This window comes from Carica papaya, chromosome 2, assembly GCF_054855325.1.
Source record: "Carica papaya isolate Zhongbai chromosome 2, ASM5485532v1, whole genome shotgun sequence".
Taxonomy (NCBI): domain Eukaryota; kingdom Viridiplantae; phylum Streptophyta; class Magnoliopsida; order Brassicales; family Caricaceae; genus Carica; species Carica papaya.
Window position 1 is genome coordinate 17,212,915 of NC_142310.1, and position 25,849 is coordinate 17,238,763.

General features: G+C 33.8%; 3 protein-coding genes and 1 pseudogene across 8 annotated transcripts; 2 read left to right on the forward strand and 2 right to left on the reverse strand.

Moving 5' to 3' along the window:
- Window positions 1-704: 704 nt before the first annotated feature.
- Window positions 705-15,421, reverse strand: LOC110817245 (putative 3-hydroxyisobutyrate dehydrogenase-like 2, mitochondrial pseudogene; annotated as a pseudogene). 4 transcript variants are annotated; one of them, XR_015817057.1, is made up of 2 exons: window positions 14,281-15,421; window positions 705-723 (listed from the first exon to the last, which is right to left on the reverse strand). The product of XR_015817057.1 is annotated as a putative 3-hydroxyisobutyrate dehydrogenase-like 2, mitochondrial pseudogene, transcript variant X4 (transcript). The 4 variants fall into 4 exon arrangements; XR_015817056.1 differs by lacking the exon at window positions 705-723 and adding an exon at window positions 6,991-7,620; XR_015817055.1 differs by lacking the exon at window positions 705-723 and adding an exon at window positions 13,362-13,605.
- LOC110817247 (large ribosomal subunit protein eL13z-like) lies at window positions 6,812-11,753 on the forward strand. The gene is made up of 5 exons (XM_022045700.2): window positions 6,812-6,963; window positions 7,794-7,914; window positions 8,056-8,189; window positions 11,086-11,244; window positions 11,333-11,753. Exons 2-5 carry the CDS (start codon window positions 7,806-7,808, stop codon window positions 11,552-11,554), a joined length of 624 nt encoding a protein of 207 aa, XP_021901392.2. The 5' UTR covers window positions 6,812-6,963; window positions 7,794-7,805; the 3' UTR covers window positions 11,555-11,753.
- Window positions 15,422-19,771: 4,350 nt separating the features above from the next.
- LOC110817246 (large ribosomal subunit protein eL13z) lies at window positions 19,772-22,311 on the forward strand. 2 transcript variants are annotated; one of them, XM_088213442.1, is made up of 6 exons: window positions 19,901-19,921; window positions 20,171-20,260; window positions 20,857-20,975; window positions 21,097-21,230; window positions 21,722-21,880; window positions 21,965-22,311. In XM_088213442.1, the coding sequence occupies exons 3-6, from the start codon at window positions 20,867-20,869 to the stop codon at window positions 22,184-22,186; spliced, it is 624 nt and encodes a 207-aa protein (XP_088069568.1). In that variant the 5' UTR covers window positions 19,901-19,921; window positions 20,171-20,260; window positions 20,857-20,866; the 3' UTR covers window positions 22,187-22,311. The 2 variants fall into 2 exon arrangements, with proteins under 2 accessions (XP_021901390.1, XP_088069568.1); XM_022045698.2 differs by lacking the exon at window positions 20,171-20,260 and having other exon boundaries at window positions 19,772-19,921.
- Window positions 22,312-23,324: 1,013 nt separating this feature from the next.
- LOC110817293 (uncharacterized) lies at window positions 23,325-24,113 on the reverse strand. Its single transcript, XM_022045756.2, has one exon. It carries the CDS (start codon window positions 23,946-23,948, stop codon window positions 23,448-23,450), a length of 501 nt encoding a protein of 166 aa, XP_021901448.1. The 5' UTR covers window positions 23,949-24,113; the 3' UTR covers window positions 23,325-23,447.
- Window positions 24,114-25,849: the final 1,736 nt, after the last annotated feature.

Here is a 25,849-nt window from a genome sequence, read left to right on the forward strand (position 1 = left end):
GTTTAAGACAAAAAAAAATTTCTCTATCTATAAGATTCAAGTTTCAACTACTAAGGGGTCGGGGCCTCATTCAAAGTAAGGTGGGTTGAGTTTCCTAAACTCTGCTATGTTGTAGGAGATAGATCTCTTGACTGGGCGATAGTCGCAGATAGGAGGGTGTTGGCAAAGAATTGTTTGGTTTTGGCTAACGGCTACGGTTAGACCCTAGATGGCTCAAAAGAGCTTGGTAACTCGGCCCTAATCGAATGATCCTAGACCTCAGGTCTCTCAGTTCACTCTACAGAAGGTCGTCCTTGCGTCATTCCTATAAAAGAAAAGGAAGACACGAGTTTGTGGTCTAGTTTTTGAAAGAAGACATATCATAAGTATTCTATAATGGTTTCTTAACTACAACCTCAGTTGTAAAGGATTATTTCGCGTAACTGCTCTAATACCATTTGTGACATCCCAAATGCTAATTAAAGTATAAGAGTGCCAGATACAGAAACAAATACAAGTGCATATAAGATAAGTATATGCAGTAAAATAAATAATTACAATCTCTTAAAAAATAATAATAGAATTTCATACAATACTGAGGTAGAAATAAAATTACAAACCTCTACAAAAATGGACTCATCAGAGTGGGGGAACAACTCTGCACTCATAAAGTTCACGGATGCACGGGATCCTCGAAAGCTTTAAAGGGTAAATCAACAATTGGTTTCTCACTATCTTTCTCATCTTGAGAGGGGCATAGAAATGAGTGAGTTCCACATACTCAATAAGGAAAGCAATATTTAAATAACATCACTAAGATTTCAAAGGTAATTAAAAACTAAAATAAAGTACCATCATTACTCATCATCGAGAATTGTGTCAGAAGTTTATTTATTAATTATAAAAATAATTTACTTTATTAAAGAAACATCAAATCCATCATGCCATTATCATATTATGTCAATCAAATTCATCATGCAGAAAGTAGACAAAATAAAACAAATCATGACATGTTCTTTATTTCATTTTAGTCTTCGTGCGAAGTCGTTCCAACTTCCATCTATTAAGAGTAATACATTTCCAACTATCCATGTGGAATGACTGATTTATTTCATATTATATCAGCAATTTGCGGCTTACTAAACCAACAACACATTTACGGTTTACTAAACCATAATACGATCTATGACCACAGATATGCCAACCACAGTGGTCCTACATGTAAACTATGCCCACGATTGTACTTCACCAAAGGTGACTCCTACAATCATATCGCGTTACAACTCTCATCAAAAGGCACACTGTCATCCACAGGAAATGGTCCTCTCACGTATTTTCAAACTAAATGGGGGAGAAACAGAAACTCCTCAAAGATAAAAAGTCTAATTAAACACTTTATGAACCATGCATGTCAATACCAATACATATTCTCATGCTTAAAATATAACATCATGCTCGTTATTTCATCATCGTGCAATCAACATTTATTACATGCAAATTAATCCTTTCAGTTGAATATGCAATTAATCGGTTTATATACGTTCATATAAACATCCATTAACATGTAATAATTTTCTTAAAAATTAAGCATGCAATTATTTAAATTAATTTAATCTAAAAATACTCCTTACTCTATTAAAAGAAAATATTAAATTTCTTACTGAAATCTTAGAGTTTCTTATGTCTTTCTTCCCCTTCTTTCTCTAGCTCACTCTCTCTCCCTCTAAAACTCTTTAGTGGATGAAAAAATAAAGTGGGAGTGGTGACAAAATGGTGAAAAGGGATCCCCATTTATAGAAAATGAGGACTGTTAGATTTGTGTCACGTTGTAAAATCTTGTGAAGAGAGAGGAAAACAAAGGTGACTTATGCGACTGATGGATAGACGACATGATGGCAGTGTGAAAACTGGAGGCACGCCGCCCAACTAGCTTGCCATCTGAAGGCAGCACGCTTACCCGAGGCCACATAGGCTGCCTCAGCTTACCGCGCGTACAAGCATATTACGTGTAGGTCTACTGCGCTGGCCTACTGTGTGGATAGCGAGTGCACAGGGTGCCGAAGCCGTGCGCCTATCTACACGCGATGTGACACACGCAGATCGCGCGCCTTATGCCCCTGCAGATGGGACATACGCACTGGCGCAAATCCCGTGCTGGCCACGCGCGCGCATGCATAGGCGACGTACGGGGCCAGTGCGGGCCGGGGTCTTTCTCGTGGGATTTTTTCGTCGTTTTCTCCTTCGTTTTTTTTCCTATAACCTTTTAAGAAAATTTTAAAAAAATAAATTCTTAACAGAAACAAATAAAATAAATTTTAATAATTATTTAAACTCAATAAATATTATAATTCGAAAATATTAAATTTCATCCAGTAATTAAAGCGTGAAAATTTAAAGAGTTCAAATGGCCTCAAGTCTGAATAAATAGAGGTTCTCAATACAAATTAAGCGCAAAGGTTTCGGGGTGTTACACACCCCATTCATCAACTCGATGATATGCTCGACGAGTTAAGCAGCGCAAGTGTCTTCAGCAAGATCGACTTGAAGAGTGGCTACCATCAGATCCGTATGAATGCTGAAGATAAGTGGAAGATTACCTTCAAAACAAAATACAGTTTGCATGAGTGGTTGGTTATGCCCTTTGTGTTGACTAACACTCCTAGCACCTTTATGCGTTTAATGAATAATATTTTATGGTCATATCTTAGTAAGTTTGTATTTGTTTACTTTAATAACATTTTAATATATAGCAAATCATTAAAAGATCATATTAAACATATTAAAAGTGTTCTAGAGATACTGCAAAAAGAAAAGTTGTATGTTAACCTCAAAAAACGTACCTTTTGTAGTGAAAAATTAATCTTTTTGAGCTTTGTTATTAACACACAGGATATCGAAGTACATGAAGGGAAAGTAAAAGCCATTAGAAATTGGCCTACGCCTAAGACTACAAGCAAAGTAAGGAGTTTTCATGGACTAGCCTGTTTCTACCAATGGTTTATAAGGGATTTCAGTTCCATAGTTGTACCTTTAAATGAACTTGTTAAGAATGACACAAAATTTATATAGATTGATAAACAGGAAAATGCTTTTACTTTACTTAAAGAAAAGTTGTGTACTACACCTATTATAATATTACTAAATATTAATAAAATATTTGAGCTTGAATGTGTTGTTTCAGGTATCGGTGTAGGAGCAGTACTACTAAAGAAAGGTTGTCCCATTGCCTATTTTAGTGAAAAGCTCAACGATGTACCCCTTAATTATTCCACCTATGATAAAGAACTGTGTGCACTAATCAGAGCATTGGAGGTATGCAGCAGTATCTCCTGCCTAAGGAATTTGTGATCTACACAGATCATGAATCATTAGAACATCTAAAGGGACAGGGTAAACTCAACTGCTAACATGGTAAGTGGGTGGAATTTATTGAAACAATTCCTTACATCATTAAGTACAAGAAAGGTAAGGACAATATTGTACTAGATACATTGTCATGGAGGTATGTATTAGTTACAACTCTTGATTCTAAATTGCTAGATTTCAAGTATATTAAGGAATTATATCCCAGTGATAGCGACTTTGCTAATGTTTATGTAGCATGTGAAAAATGTACCTTCTAGAGGTTCTATCAGCACGATGAGTTTCTATTTAAAGATGGAAAATTGTACGTATTTGTATACTCCCAGCAGAAATTGTTAGTACATGAGTCACATAGTGGGGGACTCATGTGACATTTTAGGGTAGTTAAAACTCTAAGTATCCTACAGAAACACTTCTACTAGCTTAACATGTGTAGGGATGTAGAGCGAGTGTGTAAATAGTATATTACATGTAGGCAGGCCAAGTTTAGGTCCTTACTGCACATATTGTACATTCTGTTACCTATTCCGTCAGCATCATAGATGGATGTGTGTATGAATTTTGTGTTAGGGTTACGAAGGACTAAGCAAGGAAGTGATAGTATATTCGTTGTAGTGGATAGGTTCAGTAAATTGACACCCTTTATAGCGTGTTATAGAACAGATGATGCAACAAACATAGCCAATATATTTTTCATTAATGTCGTGCGACTACATGATGTCTCCAGGACCATAGTTAGTGATAAGGATGTCAAGTTTCTAAGTTACTTTTGGAGAGTCATGTAGCATAAATTAGGGACTAACTGTTATTTTTCACTACATGTCACTTCTAGACAAATGGATAGACAAAAGTAGTTAATAGGACTCTAGAAGCCTTATTAAAGGTGATAGTTGGAAAAAATTTAAAAATATGGAAAAAATGTTTACCTTTATTGGAGTTTGCTTATAACAGGACTATTCACTCTTCCACTGGCTTATCTCCTTTTGAGATTGTATATGCGTTTAACCCACTAATCCCACTTAACTTTACTCATTTACCTTTGCAGGAACTTGCTAATCTAGATGGACAATAAAGAGTAGAGTTAGTTAAAACTATACACAAAAAGGTACAGGAACACTTGGAAAAAAAGAACAAATCATATGCCCGCAAAGCCAATAAGACTTTAATTTTAATTGATTTCATATGTAATTGCACCTAGTTAGGAATTTAAACTTTCATTTTGATTAATTTCTTATGTAATTGTAATTTTAATTAGGATATTTTTATTACCTTTTTATTCACATGGTTTACCCTATAAATAGGTCATCAAGTCTTCATTATAAGCATTTAAGATTAAAACCAATACTATTGTGAGTTTTATTTAAGAGATGTGTCTTCATTTCTCTTATTGAGTAATGAGTTGATCTACTTATCAAGGTAATTTCTTGTGGTGTTTTTTCATTCTTATTTTAATTCTCCGTTTTTCAGTTATTTTAGTTCCTATCATTCTTGATAGAGGGTTAAATAGGGAAAGTTTTCATATGATCAAATTCCTTTGGTGTCTTGAATGAAATTGTGTGAGTTCCTGATCATGTTGGTTGATTTTAGATTCTGCATTAAAAGTATTTATAAAACAAAAAACAACGTTATTCAATGTAAGCACACATAAGGTATCTCTCCTAAATATTTCTTTGCATAAGAATATATCAACTTTTGTCTCCCTTTTTCATTATCGGCCCAAAAGGTGTAGATAATATTTTTATGGTTCATGTAAGGACTTTAAATAATATCATTTGGTATATCTGAATCCATCAATTTTCTCACACAACCCCTTATTAATATTTACAATAAAGCATAAGGGATCATGTGGAAAAAGACAATAAATGAGCCAAAGCTTTATGCTCCCGTTAATTTATGCATGAAAATTCAGTAAGGTGGAATGAGAATGCACTCCCTTTTGCTTAGTTCAAGTAGTTTATTATGAACCAAAGCTTTATATTTCCCTTTACTAGTTGCTCATATTATTGATTAACATTTTTAAGTTGATTCTAGGTGTTTTGCTACTCCTTCATGATTTCATAGCCCATAACATGACTCACATATGTATAACTCAATCTCAGTGAATTGATAGAGAAAGTAGTCTCATTATCCTTCTTCATGATTTCTAGTGCTAAAAGTCACTAAGAAATCCTATGCATGTTATTTATTAGTTAGGTCTCTTGATCTTAAAGAAAAGTATTAGTGTTTGTTAATTAGGATCATTACCCACATTCTCCTATCTTCTTCTGAGGACTTAGTTTTTAGGTTATTTCTCAATCTCCTTATTATAGTTTCTCTTTTAAGTTTCATATATTATTTTTTATTTATTACTGTATAGGAGTTTTTATTTTAACAGGTTAATGTTTGTAGTCTTTCAAGTCCTAACTAATTCATAGTCCTATTGCTTTGTCTTCTTTATAGTTTTTTTATGACATACTTAACTACTCCTAGTTTGTATACCTAATTTCTGTACTAAGTTTGAAATTTCAAAAGTGATTGTTTCTATACGAATTTTGACTTTATAGTTATGTCCATGAAGTAGAGATAAATGGTAAATTACAAAATATTTTAAATAAAAAAATGTTTAAGATGTTTTTATTACAAAACATTTTATACCATCATGAGTCATTGCTCATCTAAGATTACATACTTTAATTAAACTAAATATTCTAAAAGGTTGACCCCAGACAATGTTATTATCTTTTGTCGACTTCAATAATTATCTAATCTTGATCTAAAATTTCTTTAAGAAGAAATTGATTATCTTATTAGGAGGACAACTGAGTAAATATTTTGTTTTAGGTGGAGAGAATTTCAACATACTAACTTTACTTAATGTATTCAAGTCATTAAAGGCCAAGTTACTTAGGAGATTCAAGATTGCTTCTTTCACAAAAATTTTTAAGCTTACTACAACTTCACTATTCCTCATACCAAAGACTAACAAGATAAGAGATCAAATTTGTCATTTGTTTCTCTCATTTAGTTAAGGATAATGAATAGTAGACAAACAAGTTTTCGCTTAATCATGGACCTCATTACAAATTCATCCATGAGCGTCAAATGATTGATTTCATCTAACTATGTTTTTTAGGAGTATAACACAGAACTAATTATCACTTATCAGAGTATTTGAGCAATAAATACTGTATATTTATCAAAATGCAATATACTTTTTCTATTCTAAAAAACACAATAAAAGAGACAAAAAGTCTTGTCATAGTCCCATTTGTGTTATCATTACTATTATTACTGATATTATTGATATTATTACATTATCCAAAAGAGAAAAGAAGATAAAAACAGAGAAAATAATAAATAAAAAAATAAAAAGAGAAAAGGTCAGCTTTTAAAATTTAAGCCCAAACCCAAAGAAAAAGAACCGAAACCCAGTCCAACTCCAAACCAACCCAAAGCTAACCGAAGCTCCAGCCCAAGGCTGAAATGCATTCCTCTCTCATTCCCAGAGGCTGAAAAAAAAAAAAAAAAAAAAGAGGGGTATAGGGTTCCTGTTCAGAGAATAGGAAGAGCGATAGAGAAGAGAAGCAACGACCTTTGGCGCGACGCTCTTGCGGAGCTGAACTGAGGAGCGGCAGAGCGGTGGTAAAATCTTTTCTACTTTGCATTTTCTGATTTTTTGTAAACTGTTTTCGATGATTATGAGCTCGGACTTCGATTATGTCAGTTCTACTTAGAACATTTGATTTATTTGATAAACTGTTGCTACAATATGGGATGAAAGTTTTGCTGAGAACAGCATTCGCTTTAATTTATTACTAGCAGTTGATGAGTCATAAAATGGAAAACTAAATAAAGCCATAGCATGTGACGTCCGAAATCTCTTGTATAATGACACTGAGTTTGTTTTCATTCTGGTTCCAGCATATCTCTATATGTGGGGTTGCATACTTGATGTTGGTTGCGTGAAAGTCAGTCTGGAAATGTGCTGGGATAATATTTGGACCGGTAGACATCCATGTTGACCTTTTGAAAAAAATTCCTTCTGCTTGTTCCCAGACATTGCAATAGCTGCCCGCTTTTCTTTCTTAGCATGTCAACTGATTCCCTCTAAGCAAAATGTGGTTAATATGGTGTCTGGTTCATTTTCTTTCCACGGCTACAACTTCAGAGTTTGGCTTTCTTGTTTGCTGACTGTAACCATGCTGTGGACTTGGAACTGATAATTTACAGTGTGTCAAAAAGGTCTCTCAGTCTTTTCCACGGTGCCTTTGTTTCCTTCTCGTTGAGCTCCCTCAAGCTCTTAAATACCAATGCAAAAAGGAACCAAATGATTGTCAGTTTCCTCTTGATTCCTTCACAGATGTTGTCCTCAAAAAATTAAAAAATCTTTTGAATTTACTATATGATTGAACCAAGCATCCTACTTTTATCAATATTTGCACATTTTTTCATGCCTCCCATTGAATTTTCAGGTAAAATAAAAGATGGTTAAGCACAACAATGTTATTCCCAATGGACACTTTAAGAAGCATTGGCAAAACTATGTGAAAACATGGTTCAACCAGCCTGCTAGGAAAACCAGGAGAAGAATTGGTGAGTGGTTTTCTGATTTTTAGGCGTTTAAGTTCTGTTTGTGTTGTCTCTGTACGTATGAATGGTATTTGTGACCTTTGCAAAAATTTTCTTCTGTGTTCGTTACTCTGGCTTATTTTTATTATTTCAAATACTTTCCAGCAAGACAAGAGAAGGCCGTGAAAATTTTCCCTCGCCCAACTGCTGGTCCACTACGTCCCATTGCCCATGGCCAGACTTTGAAGTACAACATGAAAGTGAGAGCTGGGAGGGGTTTTACTCTTGAGGAGCTCAAGGTGGGTTGTCCTTTTAGTTCTTTTGGTTTGATGTTTACTTTGCCTTCCATTATTTTTTGAATTTTATGTTCTTCGTTTGGGAGTTATCATGTGTTCTCGTGACAATGTTTCTTGGCTTGATGTGGCTATGAGGTGTTCAGTCTGGGGATCCTTTTTGTAATGGACATTGAATATTATACATAACATTCTAAGTTTAGGATTTTTTAGTTTTCATGAAGTTACATGTTACTCTAATCTTCGGAAGATTAGAAATGTGGATGTCCTCTAAGAATTTTACCTCTTGGGTATATAGGTGTACTAGTTATGGAATTTGATGTGGGAGAAGTCGTCACGTTTTTCTATTTTGTTTTGGTCCTTCGCCGTGATAAAAAAAGAATGGATAAGTGGCTCATGGGATTGACATGAGGGGATAGGGATGACTATATTTTTTGGAGCGAACTCCAGGTGAATATGAAGCACATGGATACAAGTTATGCCTTGTAATTAAAGACAATTTCAAATAAGCTTTTTCTTCGAACAAGGAAGCTATAGGTAATGCAACTATGAATCTTATGGAGAGTTCGATCTTGACTCAAGATTAACATAGTGACATGCTTAATACATGCAAGTCGGATGGGAAATGGTGATTTCCAATGATGGACAGGTGAGTAACACGCAAGAACCTACACTTAGGAGAGGAACAATAGCTAAAAACGACTACTAATACCCTATATGTTGAGGAGTAAAATGAGAAATCCACTTGGGGAGCTCGTGTCTTATTAGCTAGTTGGTAAGGCAATAGCTTACTAAGGTGATGATCAGTAGTTAGTCTTATAGGCAACAGTGGGGAATTCTCCGCAATGAGTAAAGGCCTGACGAAGCAATACCGCGCTGAGGTAGAAGAATCCACAACCCGTGAACCTTCTTTCACGAAGAAGAAGCAATGATTGTATATGGGAAATATGCATTGGCTGACTATGTGCTAGTAGCTGCGGTATTTCAGATTATGTAAGCGTTATTCAGAATGATTGGGTGTAAAACTTTTGTAGGTGGGTTTTTAGGTCTACCTCAATCCCAAGGCTCATCCTTGGGCAGGTGATAGAAACTACCAAGCTATAGTACAGTGAGGCAGAGGGAATTTTCGATGGAGTGGTGAAATGCGTATAGATCGAGAAAAACACCAACGAGAAAGTTCTCTGCTGGTGGACATTGACAATAAGAGACAAAAGGTAGGGGAGCAAATGGGATTAGATACAAAATCCACGGTCAATCCTAGGGCTCAACCCTAGGTAGGCGATGGAAGCTACCAAGCTGGAGTATGATGGGGCAAAGGGAATTTTTAGTGGAGCGGTGAAATGCATACAAATTAAGAAGAACACCAGTGGTGAAAGCACTCTGCTAAGTAGACACTAGGAGATGAAAAGCTTGGGGAGCAAATGGGATAAGATGCAAAGCATTATCAAGAGTCTCTTTCCTACACTTGCTTTTGCTAGGGCAAATTTGATGAGTTATATCAGCAAAACAGAATAAAGGATTTCGAGTCTTTTGCTAGGGCAAGTTGAACTGGGGAAAAAGGATTTGCAGTCCCCTGTCTTACCACTGCGATCATATTGCAAAAACAATACAAACTAGATGAAAATCTTCCCCCTCTTTTGAGAAAGAAAATGTGGATTTTCAGTCACAAAAGCAAAAATTCAGGACAAATTAGAACCACTAACTCTTGACTGGAAATTCATGACCGTTTTTGTATTTGCACTTCAAATTTTATTTACCTAATGATATAAGAAAATCCAAAATGGATATATAACATAATTAATCAGCATTCATTTTTTTTCTTTTAATTTTCAATTAAAAAATCCTTCTAAATTCGATTACAACAGCAAATTTCAGTATATGTAAACCCTGGAGCATAAGTTGGTATATAACTATAGGTACCTAATAGGGTATTTTATCTGTATAGTATACAATAGGGAATTGCCCATTCATTGTCTTCATTTTTGCATTGAATACATTGAAACAGACTGAAGAGAAAATAGGAATTTTTAGTAGAGTACAGCATATGCTGGCCCGAATAGAACCGTAATGCAATAAAGGAAGAAGGAAAGATGTAAATATCTGCATATTTTAGTAAATAAAAGAAATACAAGCTTTCTTATGCAGTTCAATGATACTTTAATTCTACTAAAAAAAGGTAAAAATATATCTTTTCTCTGTGAATCATTTTTCAAACAGTGGAATACACAAAAAAGTGAAGTGTTAGAAAAATCAACTTTCTATTTATTATTTCTGATTATTATGTCTTTATCTTCACAAACAGATCAAATTATAAGTACATTTATTTTTCTCGTATTCAATTGGAGAGTATGTAATATCATAATAATGATAGAAATTGAATAACTTTTTTTGTTCTGATATTTTATTAAAAACCCAAGAGTCTAAGTGACATTTATTAAGTCGTTTCCATTTCTATGTGTCTGATAAATTGCAATTTGAGTGTAATTTTTATTTCTCTGCAATTTGAGTATAATTTTTATTTCTCCGTTCTTACGAATTTCATACACTACATATATATGTATAGTTGGGTAAAAAACTTTCACGTGTTTCAGTAAATGGAATAGAAATTCCATTCTTACTTATGATTCCATAAAGAATAATGAGACTTTCTCGATAAATGGGGGAAATTAAAAAAAAAATAACCTTGGGGATGGAAATGAGAGAATGTCTACAATACCTAGGTTGAGTCAGATACAATTTGAAGGATTTTGTAGGTTGATTGATTAGGGCTTAATGGAAAATTTTATAAGTTTCTAAAAATTGAAGATATATATAAAAAAATTGAATTTCCATGACATATTACCGTAGTCTTATATGCACCCATTCAGTTTTTTAGCAGTTAAAATTTTTATTTACTTTCCAGGCTGCAGGTATTCCAAAGAAGTTGGCACCTACTATTGGTATCTCAGTTGATCATCGCCGTAAGAACCGTTCTCTGGAGGGTCTTCAAGCCAATGTTCAGAGGCTGAAAACCTACAAGGCCAAATTGGTTGTCTTCCCAAGACGAGCACTCAAATTCAAGGTAATTCAAGTTATTGAAGTATGTTTTGTAAGCTTGGTTGTTCATATGAAAGCTGAATATTGTACTTTGGCTCCTCTCTCTGCTGTAGGCTGGTGATTCTGCACCTAAGGAACTAGCAACAGCTACTCAAGTTCAGGGACAATACATGCCTATTGTGCGCGAGAAAGCTGGAGTGGAGCTTGTTAAGGTTACAGAGGAGATGAAGTCTTTCAAGGCATATGACAAGCTCCGCATTGAGCGCGTGAATCAACGCCATGTCGGTATTAGGATGAAGAGGGCTGCCGAGGCTGAGAAGGAAGAGAAAAAGTAATTAGTTTGATTAAATATTGGGTACCATTGAGTTTTGATGTTAGACAGCAAGTTGTTAGTCATTCTGTTGAATTTTTGAATTGGAAGATATATTGAATACATCATGTGTCGGATGTTCAAGAAGAACTTGGATGTTACATACAATCGGCTTTTCCCATATGTATTTGCCTGTTTAAGTTTGGACATTTGGTTCAGCTTCATTGAATTGCTTGCGCATTATAACTGGCACCAGATGGCTTCATATTGGGATGTGCAAAGGATTAAATGAAAAACCAGGAGTTAGTTTGATGATTAAAGTACATTTTTGGTCGCCTAAAATGGTGTATGCAGTTTGTTCTTGTAATGGAGAGCTCTTGTCATGTATTCGGCAGAGAAACCAGGCAAGATGCCTATATATATATATGGCAAAAGGCAAAATCTCGTTTCTGAAGAGTTGGGTACGACCATCCCAAAGATTCCTTCACCAACATATATGGATGTATGCAATGCATTATTGTCATGATAATTCTCCCAGACAAAGATTAGTTTAGCGGTAATGATATTTTAAGGCAATATTTTTACACAGATTAAGTCTCTTTTTAGGTGATCTTTGGCGCATTCTATTCTCGCCATTAAATCTCTCTCCAAAGTTGGTATAACTTACCAAATATTTTTATGATAATCTGGTTTAATCAGACTTGTTGAAAGGACAAATTTCATGACTTACGGTTTTGAATTGTGTGTTCATGTTTACCCAGGCATGTAAATTTTAATGGATGTGTTTTCAACTTCTATAAAACGGATCAAAAGACTGTCCTAGAGATGCTTGGTAAATGCCTTTGTATAATCTTGCTTCTGTGATATATACTTTGGTGCAATGTGTTTACTTCTGTCGGATTTCCATAAATGTATCTTTAGAATCCTCTTGACCTGGGTTTATAGGCTCATAATACATTACACATGACTTTAATCATCGATAAAATCAGTTTTTTGTCTTATATTTTTTTGTCTTATCGTTTTTTTATCTATATATTATTTTTAAAAAAATAAAAATGTAGAGTCAGCATTAATGTAAGAGCATTAAGAGGACACAACTCATTTACAATATATTTACAAATCGATTAAATTATTAACAATTAAACCAAAATGATCATGATAGCCAATGTTATATCCCAAAATAATCGAATCAAAATAGTGAAACCAACAATAAATGATTTTATTAAAATCAAATTTTATTCCTTAAAAAACGCGATTGTTTCTCTCTTTTTTAAGGACTCACATAATGGTGAGTGAGATTAATCTTAACCTTTTTCTCTTGCTGCTGATGCCTTCCATACTAGGAGTTCTATGTGTATGTTGTTGTTCATGACCCAAGACAACCCCATAAGGGTAAGAATTGTGTTCCATAGGTGCTGTGAGACCGAACAGCCTAAAAGCAAGTGATCGTGAAACTTCTTTTCATTTGGCCTATATTTTATTATTTTAGACAAAATGATATAAAAAGAATTATAGTGCATGGATTGATATGTCTTGGTATCCCATGGACCAGTATCTCTTGGCTGCTACCGAGGTCCTAAGAAAAACTAAGTTTTATCTCTTTTATCGCATGAGAAGTATTAATTCTACTATTAAACTTAAACTTTAGTTCTTGCAGAAAATTTCATGCTTTCTTATCTTCTTGTGTAAGCCTATTTCATACTTCATCTAAAAAACAAAAATTTATTTCATACTCAATATTCAACTAGTAATATGTAATGAGCATTGAGAAAGTTGTTAGCGTAGACAAAATGTTCAATATACTGATATTAGATGCAAATTAATTGTGGATGTATCTCAATACTTTTTATGCATTTATAGGGATTGTAAACTTGGTACAACACATTATTTATAATTTGGTATATTATATGATGAATTGTCGCATGAAGTTTGTTGAATTTTCCAAAATTGCCTCAACCTGGAGCCGGTTTGTGTAAAAACAATTTTCTTCAAATCGTGCAGGTTCTCGTTGAAACCCACATCATCTCGCCCCATTAAAAGTAAGAAATTCTCTTCCATTGCTTTTCCACGGATTTACTAAACTACAAACAAGGATTAGAGAAAGAGCTTTTGTTGAGAAGAAAAAAGAAGTCATCATCTTGTTGAGAAAAAAGAAAAAACATTGCATGGACGATTTTAGCAGGTTACGGGATTTTTTACCATCCCTAGTTGAGAAGACAAGGAACAATATGGAGAAAATAAACATTTAACTAGCAGTAATTCTAGTTCAAAAACTATTATGTGCTCTGCGAGTAGAGATTGATACATTTTAAATTACGTTTTCACAATTTTATTACAAAAATTTAAAATCGATCCTATCCTTTTCTACATATCCAACCATTCCCAGTCCAAACATATTGCTAACAAGAGGTGGACACATGACAAGAATGATCTTAATTTTCCTTTTGTTTAGGCTTCCTATGAAGAAGTGAAAGTTGACAGACATCACCTTCAACTGATATTAATTTACTGCACAGCATATAAGTTTTATTCATGAAGAAACAAGCAAGCATAACAATTAGTTTCCCAGGGCTTAAATCTATCTTTTCTTCTCCACCTACGTTCTGTAACCAATTAAGTATCTTCTCTCTGCCCTAGCTTTAACCCATATCGGAATGAAGACTCAGAATCATTAACCCACTCAACCCAGTGTTGCTTACTGCTAGAACACACATAAAATAAGTGCACAGAAAAGGGACAATCGAGGATTACTTGTTATGTACGTAGATGCTGCATCTTACTTGCCATTGATCCTCTCTATGACTGTGATAAGACCTTGGGTGCCAAGCTTCCCATCTCCATTTGCCACCATTGCAGAGAAGAGCTGCTTGCACAATGCAGCACCAGGTAACACAACCACCCTCTTATCCTCATCCTCCTCTACAACATCAACACCCATGCCCAAATCCTTCACCATATATTCAGTGAACCCACCTGGCCTAAAATCCTTCCCAATCACCCTCTCCCCAAACAACTCCATAGCCATTGACCCAGCAGCCCCACCTCTCACTGCCTCCATAAATTCTCCCACATCCAACCCTGCCTTCTCTGCAAACACAAAACCTTCACTCAACCCAAGCAAATTCGCCCCCACAATAACCTGATTTGCTATCTTGCAACTTTGCCCACAACCCGCCTCACCTATATACGTAACCTTTCCCATGAATTTAAACAACGGCGATAACCACTCCACCACTTCGCAATCACCTCCAGCAAAGATAGCAAGCTTTCCTTCTCTCGCGCCAATGTCGCCTCCAGATACCGGCGCGTCCACAGACCAGCAGCCTTTGGCGCGCGCGGCCGTGAAAATCTCCCGAGCCAGAGAAGGGTGGCTGCTGGTTGTGTCAACGATGACGGCACCGGAATTTAGGCCAGAAAGCAAGCCGTTGGGACCCAGGACAATTTCTCGAACATCTTGTGGGTTACCCAGCATGGTGAAAACAACATCGCACGAACGAGCGAGGTCGTGCGGCGAGGGGACCAGACGGGCTCCCTGGGCTTGAAGAGGGAGGCATCTAGAGGGAGTACGAGCGTAGATGGTGAGAGAGTAGCCGGCGGAAAGGAGGTGAGAAGCCATGGCGGCACCCATAACTCCGACGCCAATCCACCCGATACGGGTACGTGAGGGCGATATAGGTTCTGGGTATGGAGTTTCCATGTAGGATGAAGGAGATGGAGTGACAAGCTAGCAGTAATGGCAATGCTAGTATGCTTCAAAATGTAGCAGAAACTTTTGTTTTGGTTTTACTGCAATACTAGTATAGATTTTGTTTTCATTTTAGTATTTTGTTCAGTGAGAAGTCTGGAAGAAGAGAATTGATAATTTACGGTTTGATCATACGGCTCTATTTTTATTGAGATTTATAAAAAGTAACCCTAAATATACTTGTTTAGTTTTAAATATTTTTAGATATATTACTAAATTAATTTTTAAAATTTAACACTTGTACGATTTGATCTCTAATTTCATTATAGTTTGTTTTTTAATATTTTATAGTTATTTCAAATGTTTAATTTCAAAATTATATTTGCACACTTTAAAAAATAATTCAGGAGAATAATTTTTACTAAATAAATTAATTAATATTTTTAATTTATTAATTTCTTGTTATCGGTGTATTAATTTGATTAATTAATTAAAATTTTTTGTTGAGTTATTGTTCAAAATGTCAAATATGGTCTAATAAGTTTCAGTTTTTTTAATTAATAAATGAAAAAAAAAAATTAAGTATTTAAAACCAATAAGAAAGAAAGCAAAAGAGACAAACATGAGTAAAAAGTGAATCAAAATAAATAAGTAAATAAAATTGGACAACAAATTCGTATAGTAAATGTTGAATAGCTCATGTACTATCAAATAAAAATTCAGAAAATATGTACTTATTTCTCTAACCACCATCTTCTGTTCTATCAAATAATATATTCAATACAAATAAAAACAGTAACTCGATCTCACTTTAAAACATGATCTCTTAAATTTTCATAAAGAAAATGACAATATTTGACACATTTTTTATTTTCTTGATACAAATTTACAACTAACTATTAAAGATAAGTTAAAATCAATTCTGAAGTCTCTCGACCAACTTTTAATCTACTTTCCAATGATTTGACCCCGATGCAAAACAAAAATACCACATGGGCGCACTTAATCATATTGTAGAGAATTATTTTCAATTCAAACATAAAGTATATAACTTAAAAGACTTTGGTATATTTTAATTTGTCAACTAAAAAAATAATGAGACAAGTATCACTACCAATCCATTACCAAACTAGGGGGAAAAAGAAGTGAATTAGTTGGCATGAATAAACGTATTATCCTGATTGAGCTAAAAATGAAAGATTATTGACATATCTTGTTTTTTTCTTGTGTAATTGTAGTATTTCATTAATAAATATTTTTTTTTGCATCAAATAGTCTTTTCTATTTCAATAAAAAAGAGGAGAAAAAAAAAAGCAAAGACAAAAAATTTAAAAATAAAAAAGAAAGAAAAATGAATAAAAATGGAAAAACTAAAGATAGACTTAAGACCCATTAAAGGTAGTTTACACCAGGGAGAATGTAAAAGTCCAGAACTTAAATAAAAATAAATTCATAAATTAAATACAGAAGCGATTCATAGAATCAAAATTTACATTCCTTACACAATAATTTAAAATGTCCAATAGAGTTACAAGAATGTCTCTTCTAAAAGACAAAAGAAAATTAAAGAAATAAAATGAAAAGTGAATAACTAAATATCTTATAACAACCTTCACTAACACTTGAAGGGACTCTGGGTCGTTAACTACTCACAACCCTCTTGTTGATCGATATCTAGATCTTAATCTTTTTTATCTAAAATAATTAATGAAAATGTGAGATACACTAGTTTAGTAAGAATATCACACTAATCACATATACGAAAAATTAAAGATTGGTAAAAACAAAAAAAATAACTAATGGAGCCCTTGCTTTATTTAAATTCATTTAAACTTGAAAACATTTGTTTAATACTTACCATAACGAGTTTTCCAAAGACAACTTCTAAAGACTCATATTCATATACTTTTTATTTTTACATAAAAGAGAACAAGAGATTATAGTTTTCCTTTCTTACCTGGTTAATAATACCCTTGGGGGTCCATAGGAGTGTTTTTCCTACCCGTAAACCCGATATCCAATTTAATTAATTAACCGGTCGTTTTCATACTCCATCTAGTAATGGGCGCCAAACATTCAATCGTCTCGATACTCCGTCCGATATAAAGGTGAACTATATCTCCCAAACCTTTATGGTAAGGGACTTCCCAGCCCCGTCTAACTGGGGTAACATTCACTATAGGGTTCCCTATGTACCGAGTCCATCCGTCCTTTCTCGAGTACCTAGTAAGTCTTGCATATATATATTTCAATCAATAAAACAATCAATCACACAATACCAATATCTCATTGTATATTCATAAATCAATAAAACAATATTTAAACAAGCGATTTAACTTATCATAACCAACAACCAAGTAATCAGATAAGCAGATAAATCATGCAGAAAGGGATTAAATAACCCAGATAATCGAGAAAACTATAAAAACTATCAATGTAAATATACACAATATAATAGTAAACAATTTAGGCAGTATATGAAAATAAACAGGGAATCAGGATAAATATGAATTAACCAGTTCTAGTTCCACTAGTAACCCGTAATTATTTTTAGAATTTTATAATTTTCATAAAAATACAAAATTATATATAGTTAAGTTTCAATTTACCATAATGAAAAATAAAATGAGGAATTCTTACTCGGATCGGTATTCCAAGACGTCGAGCTATCTACTACGCCTCTTATTAGGTATCAAATTTCCTGAATTTTTTCTGTTGAATCTAAAACACTCGCCACATACCTAAAAATACCCCAGAAATCTAAAATCGGTGTCCAAATCTCATTCCGGCCAATTTAAAATTCAAGCATTGCGACGCCACCATGCTCCAACACTGGCTCTGCCACCCACGACGGTAGTTCTCCTCGGTTTGACCGGTTTTAGCTGTGTCCCTGCAAAAAAACATGTTAGCTGCCTCAGTTGGCTGAAAAATCACAAAAAATTGAACCTACCAGCATGAGGAACCCCTGGGTGCGGCGGCTCCGCCGGTTTTCCTTCGCAGTTGAGGTTCTTTCTTCGAGTAATCTACACATAAATGGACAGTAAACACAATAATTAAAAAAATACGTGAAACAGAAATTGGGAAGGGGCTCATCAGAGAAATTTTGGGGTTTTGGACGTGGCGGCTCCGTCAGACTTTACCCACGATTTTTTCGCTCACCTGCCGTCCTTTTTGCTCCAATTTGGCTACATGGGTGCTCGGAATCGAATTTCGAGCAGGTAGAGGGAATTTTTACCTTCTTTAGCAGTTGATGGTGACTCTGGTGCGGTGACAGTTGGCGGTGACTCTGGTGCGGTGGTAATCAGCGGTCGGCCTTCTTCTCCAGCGTCTGGTTCTTCTTCTCCGACGGCCTATTGCTGGCTAAGGTTCCCATGTGATGCAAAGTATTTATACACATCCCGCATTGATTTGGACCGTCCATCGCAATCGATGTCGTCCATCTGATCGCGCCTAAAAAGTAAACGAATAGTCATCCATCGTGATTTGATTTCGACGTCCGATCGCGCTTAAGGGAGGAACAAATCTAGGCTGTTCACGTGCGCGAGATCAATCCTAAGTCATCCGATCGCAGGGCACGCAGATCGCCCGCATAACCTCCTGTGTGGCACCGATGTCAGCGTGCCTTACCACGCGACATGCTCTAGTTCGTCGAGACTGCTGACTAGACGAACCTACGTGACACAATTTTTTTATTTGCACTTTGATCCCTTTATTTCTATTTTTTTTAAAAAAATACCTCCGAACTCAATTTTTTACTTTTTTTTTCTAAAATTATTTTCGATTACATTCATAACCTATTTTTCAATAAATTCAACAAAATTAAATTAAATTAACTTATAAATACATTTTTATTTATTTTTAAATTATTAAAATTGATTTTGCGTTAAATTCGGGACTCAGATATTATAGAAAAAATATATATCAAAAACTCACTTTAGAATGCTACCCATTTCCATATAAAGTTTATCATAAATGCTCTAGCACCACAAGAAAACATTCAATAACATTACAATTTTAAAATTCTAGGCCAACAACATTTGAAGACCAAAGAACATTAAAAGCCTAAGCAAGGAATTTTTTTTTTTTAAAATGAGAAAATTAAATAAGCCTTCAACACATTTTTTTTTTTTTTTTAAAAAGTAACTCATTATATTAAGTTAAATAAGAAGTTGTGAAAAGAGTATTAACACATTAAAATAAAAATGGAAAAAAAGATTAAAAAATAAATAAATATTTATATTTTTACTATAAATGGCTTACACTTGTCTCATAACTAAATTAATGTAAGAATTTGTTTGTCTCGTTAAAATATTTTTAAGATGAAAAATGGTAGACTTTAGTAAAATTTACAACTATATAATTTTAATATAAATATATTTGTATATTTAACTAATTTTGTTATAAAATTAATAATAATATAAGCTCTATCTCAAAAGTATTTATTTTTAACTTTTGATTTCATATTTTATAAAAAAAGTAATTTTCATTTTTAACTAAAATATTTTTATTTTCAAGCAGTCAACTATACTTGTGTATTTTCACATTACGCCGGTAAAAGCAGAAATAGTGCTAGCGCTAGCATGTGTAATTTAGCTTATGTCTATAAACCCTAATTACCGTTCTGTGCGCGCCGTATATATATATATTTATATATATAACCCTAAGTGTGCGACTCTCCCTCGAACGCCTCAGGAGCGCTCACATCAGGTAATACCTCAGCCTCTCTCTTTCTCCATTTGTGTAGTGTTATCCTCCATTCTTTTACTTATTCTACATTTTAATTTCTAGACGTTTTATTTTAATTGCCTTCTTTACAATCGATTAATCATGCACGATTCTGCTTTTATTTCTCGACTTAAGCTTGTCAATTCTCTTTCTTTGTGTTTTTCTGTCATATGCGCTTATATGCTGCTTGGTTGATCGTTAGGCTTTTCCTTTTGACAAATCTGTTTCCAGTAGAGAATGTGTAGGTGATGGTAAAGATGAACAGCAAACGTGTTTAAGAGTGAAACAAGTCTATATGAACACGCTGCTTTGGTTTAAAAGGTTCTTTCGTTCTTGATTAAAGTATATTGTTTGCTACCGAATGATTGTTTATGGCAATTTTTTGGTTCTTTCATTTATCTGGTTTTTAAAATTCTGTCTTATCTCCCGTACCGAGATTCTCCGATCTGCTTATAACTATTTTGTCATTTATTCGTTCTTCTTCTCATTAATTCATTGATTGATTTTTATTTTTTCAACGCAAAGATTTTCTTGTCTAGATCTGTAGATATATGCGGGTACGTTTATTAGCTTTGATATCTGTTAAGGTCCATTGTCTTTTGAATGTATAACATTTTTTTAATTCATGTTTTGCTCATTTTCTTGTTTGTCTTTCGTTTTCCTTTTTTTTTTTGTTTTTGTTTTGGTTTCTTTTGGTTTTTTCCCCTAAAATTTTATCAAGAGTTTTTTACTGCAAATAGTTTTATGTTATGTATTTATAATACAAATCAAATGCATGTTAGTTTCCCTTCAATTCTGTCATGGATATCCTCATCAAGAAATAAAAGAAAAACTCTTTTGAATTACTATATGATTGAATAAGAAGCAGTCGTTATCTGTAGTTGGCAATTTTTTCACTCCTTCCATTGACTTTTCAGGTAAATAAAAATGGTTAAGCACAACAATGTTATTCCTAATGGGCATTTTAAGAAACATTGGCAAAACTATGTGAAAACGTGGTTCAACCAGCCTGCTAGGAAAACCAGGAGAAGAATTGGTGAGTTGTTTTCTGCTTTTTAGGAGTTCACATTCTGCTATGGATGGTTTGCGTGGCATTTGCAAAATTTTCTTTTATGGCTGTTACTCTGGCTTATTTTTAATTTTTAATTGCTTTACAGCAAGACAAAGGAAGGCTGTGAAAATTTTCCCTCGCCCAACTGCTGGTCCGTTACGTCCGATTGTCCATGGCCAGACTTTGAAGTACAACATGAAAGTGAGAGCTGGAAGGGGTTTTTCTCTTGAGGAGCTCAAGGTGAGTTGTTCTTTTAGTTTTTTTACTTAGCCTTCCATATTTTTTGAATTCAAGTTCTTTGTTTGTGAGTTTATCGTGTGTTCTCATGACAATGTTTCTTGGTTTTGATGAGCTATGAGGTCCTGAGTCTGGATCGGCTCAATGATGCTACCTGATCTTACACTTACTGCTTTCTGTTTGCTATGGATATTGTATAACATGCATTTTTTCCTTCTAAAAATGTATAATTATACATATTTTTCCTTCAAAAAATGTATAATTATTCATAACATTGTAAGTTTAAGAGTGCTTAATTTTTTGGAAGGTTACATTTACTCTTCACAAGGTGAGAAACACGAACATCCTCTTAGAGTATCGTTACCTCTTGATATTGGTGTACCATTTATGGCATTTAAATACTATCAGTCTTGTATGCATCCATTCAGTTTTGTACTTTTTAAGTTTTTTGTTTAATTTCCTTATTTCAAAGAAAGTTTTTGTTTACTTTCCAGGCCGCAGGTATTCCAAAGAAGTTGGCACCTACTATTGGTATATCAGTTGATCATCGTCGTAAGAACCGTTCTCTGGAGGGTCTTCAAACCAATGTTCAGAGGCTGAAAACGTACAAGGCGAAATTGGTTGTCTTCCCAAGACGGGCACGGAAATTCAAGGTAATTCAGATTATTGAAGTAAGTTTGGTTAGCTTGGTTGTTTATGTGAAAGGTGAATATTTTACTCTCCTCTCTCTGCCGTAGGCTGGTGATTCTGCACCCGAGGAACTAGCAACAGTTACTCAAGTTCAGGGGCAATACATGCCTATTGTGCTTGAGAAGGCTGGAGTGGAGCTTGTTAAGGTTACAGAGGAAATGAAGTCATTCAAGGCATATGACAAGCTCCGTATTGAGCGCGTGAATCAACGCCATGTTGGTGTTAGAATGAAGAGGGCTGCCGAGGCTGAGAAGGAAGAGAAAAAGTAATTAGTTTGATCAAATTTTTGGCTAGCTTTGAGTTTTTATGTTAAAACTTTCAAGTTGTTGGTTAATCTTTACAAATTTTCTACTTGAAGATATATTAATTACATAATGTGTCTTATTTTCATAAAGATGTCTGTTATTTATAATCATGTGGCTTAAACCTGTGACATATATGTGAAACATTTTGTACACTGAAATGTACAAGGCTAAATTGATGTGTGAAAATAAGCCTAGCAGCTAACAGGGCAAGTAGAACAGAACCATTAGCAAAACAGCAATTGCATGACTAAAGAAAATTGGGTTGAGATAATTAAGCCGAAGACTAAGCAATTATATCTCCAGCAAGTCTTACTTCTGAGTGATGTATATTACCTTTCTTTTAAGAAGAATGTTTATGGCTCTGAATTCAACAGAGTTAATTTGAATTTATTATTATTGTTATTTTTAAGAAAAAAAAATATTTTTTAATATATTATAGTATTTATTATTAAAAAAAGACAGAAAAAATTAAAATTTTATTTTAAATTGGGGATTCGAGTAACTGAGATTTTTCTTGTTATTATTCATATCAAAATAACCTTTAGTGACATCTACGATATTACTACTTTAAAGAACCTAAGTTCACAATATCATAGACCATTAAAGTTTCAGAAAAGGTTAATATTCCCTTAGCCTAAACATCTTACAAGACTTTCTTGATAAAAGTATAGATTAAAGCAAACCAGAGAAGGATTTTGTCCCTTTTCCTTTCTTTCTTAGCATCAAACACCAACTTTGCAAAATCTTTTTCTTATAATCCTCCTTGATCTTCCATGGTCACAATCAACTTCACAAACAAATAAGAAAAGAAGTTGAGAGAGTCTTCTGATCTTTTCTTTCAGAGAAAGACGATGCATGATGTATATTTTGCACGAAAGGCTGTGAACATGGAGAAGAAAGGAGAGAGTCCTACAAGAAAGAGCCTAAAAATCAAAGGCAAGGAGAAAAACTTTGCAAGATCCCTCTTTCTTGATTCTTTAAACAACATTTAGAAATATCCAATTCACAGATTGAAAAGAGTTAAACTATATTACAAACAGATCTTCATTCAATAATTGTGTGAGATAGCAAAAAAAAAAAAAAAAAAAAAAAAAAAAAAGAATTAAAGAATTAAAGGAAGTGGGGGAAAACTTTTATTTCCAAAATTCAAAAATACACCCTAGAAAAAATCACAGTGAATTCTTCTTCACTGGCTGAAATTCCTAAAGAAATATATGAAACTTCCTCAAAGGCCATTCAAATAAACCGAAAGCTTCACATGAGCCGTGCGGTCTTTCTTCGTCTTCTTGAACCCTTTAGAAACAACTTTCAACATTTTCTTCCATTCAACAGGCGCACACGATGCAGCCTTCGACGGAGCCGGAGACAATCCGGAACCTTTCCTCGTCTTCATCGGCGTCATCTTCTTTTTCTTCTTCATCAACTTAAGACCTTTCAGATTCACCCCAAGATCACCGATCTTGTTCTTCAAACTAAAAATACCCTTCTTACAGAGGCCTTCGCAAGAAAACTTTCTGGCAGTATGACAGTCAGAGTCCAAGGCGTACGCGGCGTAAGGAATAGGGACCAGCGGGGACCATATTGAACTCTGCGGAAAACGGAAAAGAAAACCGGAGTTATCTGGAGATTTGCAGAGAAGCTCTTTCGACTCGACGGTTTCGGCGCTTGATTGGCCGATGAGTGTCTGAATTTCTTCTTCTCCGTCCTGTTCTTTCCGATGCATCATCGATGCTTTCGAATTGATCGTTCTGCTTTTTTTCCTTTGATCAGGATACAATGCTTGATTAGAATGCTTTGGAAGCCTGTAACGGTAGTCTCATCTCAGTCGTACGATCGGAACACGAAGAGGCGAAGAGGAAGGGGCGTAGGAAGAAAGAGGTAATGGACAGGGGTTTAAATAGGCTTCTGGTTTCCGTTTCTGCAACTTTTTTAAATTTTACGGAAATGGAAATTACTTTTTCCGACTGATTAATTTGGGTTTATGAAGTGATTAATTATAATAAAATTGTTAATTATTTTTTAATAATAAAAAAATAAATTATGGAATTAGTTTTCAAAGTTTGAAATTTGTTATAATTTAGTCACTCAATATTTTTATATTTGATTCAATCGTTTAATTTCCTTCAATTTTCTAATAGAAAAAGATAAAATAGTCAATGTTGAATATAATTTACACTTACACTAGTGGGCCTGCATATATTCAATAATATGTTATTACAAAAGTAAAGTTTAATTATTAATTTTATAATGAACTAGATTAGAACTTGGGAAGCTTATGATCCTTGAGTTATAAATAAAGATGTTATGGTCAAAAATCTCATCTTTCACAAAAATCAACTTAAAAGCTCTTCTGATAAGCTGATTAAAAAAGGTATTCTAATTAGTTTTTTTTTTTTTTTAATAAAGGTTTTCATCCATAAAGTTTAGTTTTCTAAAAGCAGTATTAAATCTTAATGTTGAATAGTTTAATGTTAAATTTCTTTTATTAAAATAATCATTAAGTAATCTTTCATAATTAAGAATTCAAATCAATGTTATTTTTCTTCGGTGTTTTAATGTGATTACTTTTTATTTATTTATTTATTGATTACTTGGATATAAGTTTATAATTTAAAGTCACATAAAGTTGAAATTTTCATTTACCACTTTAGGTCGTTAAAAGTTTAAAAATTTAATGTTTGGAATTTTAATCAACCTCAAAATTTAAATTTTGGTATGGTCATTAAATATAGATTTTCTTTAATAAATTGATTGAAACAACATGTGGTTCGTCAAAAGTAAAGTAATCTCTTTTGTAAATAATAATTGTTTAAGAACACCAAGATTGTTGCGCATATACTGAGAGGGGGTGGGTGGTGTAAAGGAATGTCCATATCTTTTACCAAATTAAATACACGCCGTATAAATAATAAATTGGTAAAAGACATGGCTTATTGTTTGACTGGATTTTTTTTTTGTCAATATTTGATTGCAAATTGGTGTTTCCATCCAAACATTAAATGTCAACATTTTGGAATTTAATAATCACTACATACGTTTGTATTTGTATTATTTATTAACTCTGAGCTTCTTCGCTATTCAGTCATTTTTCTACTTCTGTTGACATATTCTAATATCAATTTCATCCTCATGCTAAACGATACAAATTTTAAGATTTATGAAGAAACCATTGCCGCTTCGGAATAACCTCCTCTTTCTACGGTCCAAAGTTCCATTTTTCAAATCAAACATATAGATAATATATATATATATTTTTTTTTTATCTAACTTATAAAAATCATAAATGAATCCCTAACACTGATCTTTTAAAACATTCTGAAAAGATAACCAAATAAACCCTCACATTAGCTGGGTAAACTATCAAATATTAAATTGAAATTGATCAGATATGGATGATTGTAGCTCAGACCCTCAATTTACTATTATAGAATTCTGCTGGACTATCATCAGACTCGAACTTCTTGCAAAAGCCTGTCATAATCATATATAAACAATCCTAAATGGTGTTTCAGAAATATGGTCTGTGTTCCATCCAACACATTATCATATCTCTGTTTTTGAGAGTCAAATTAGATCTCTGAAAATAGATTAGAAATAGTTGATTCCCAGTGCATATAACGTGTGTGC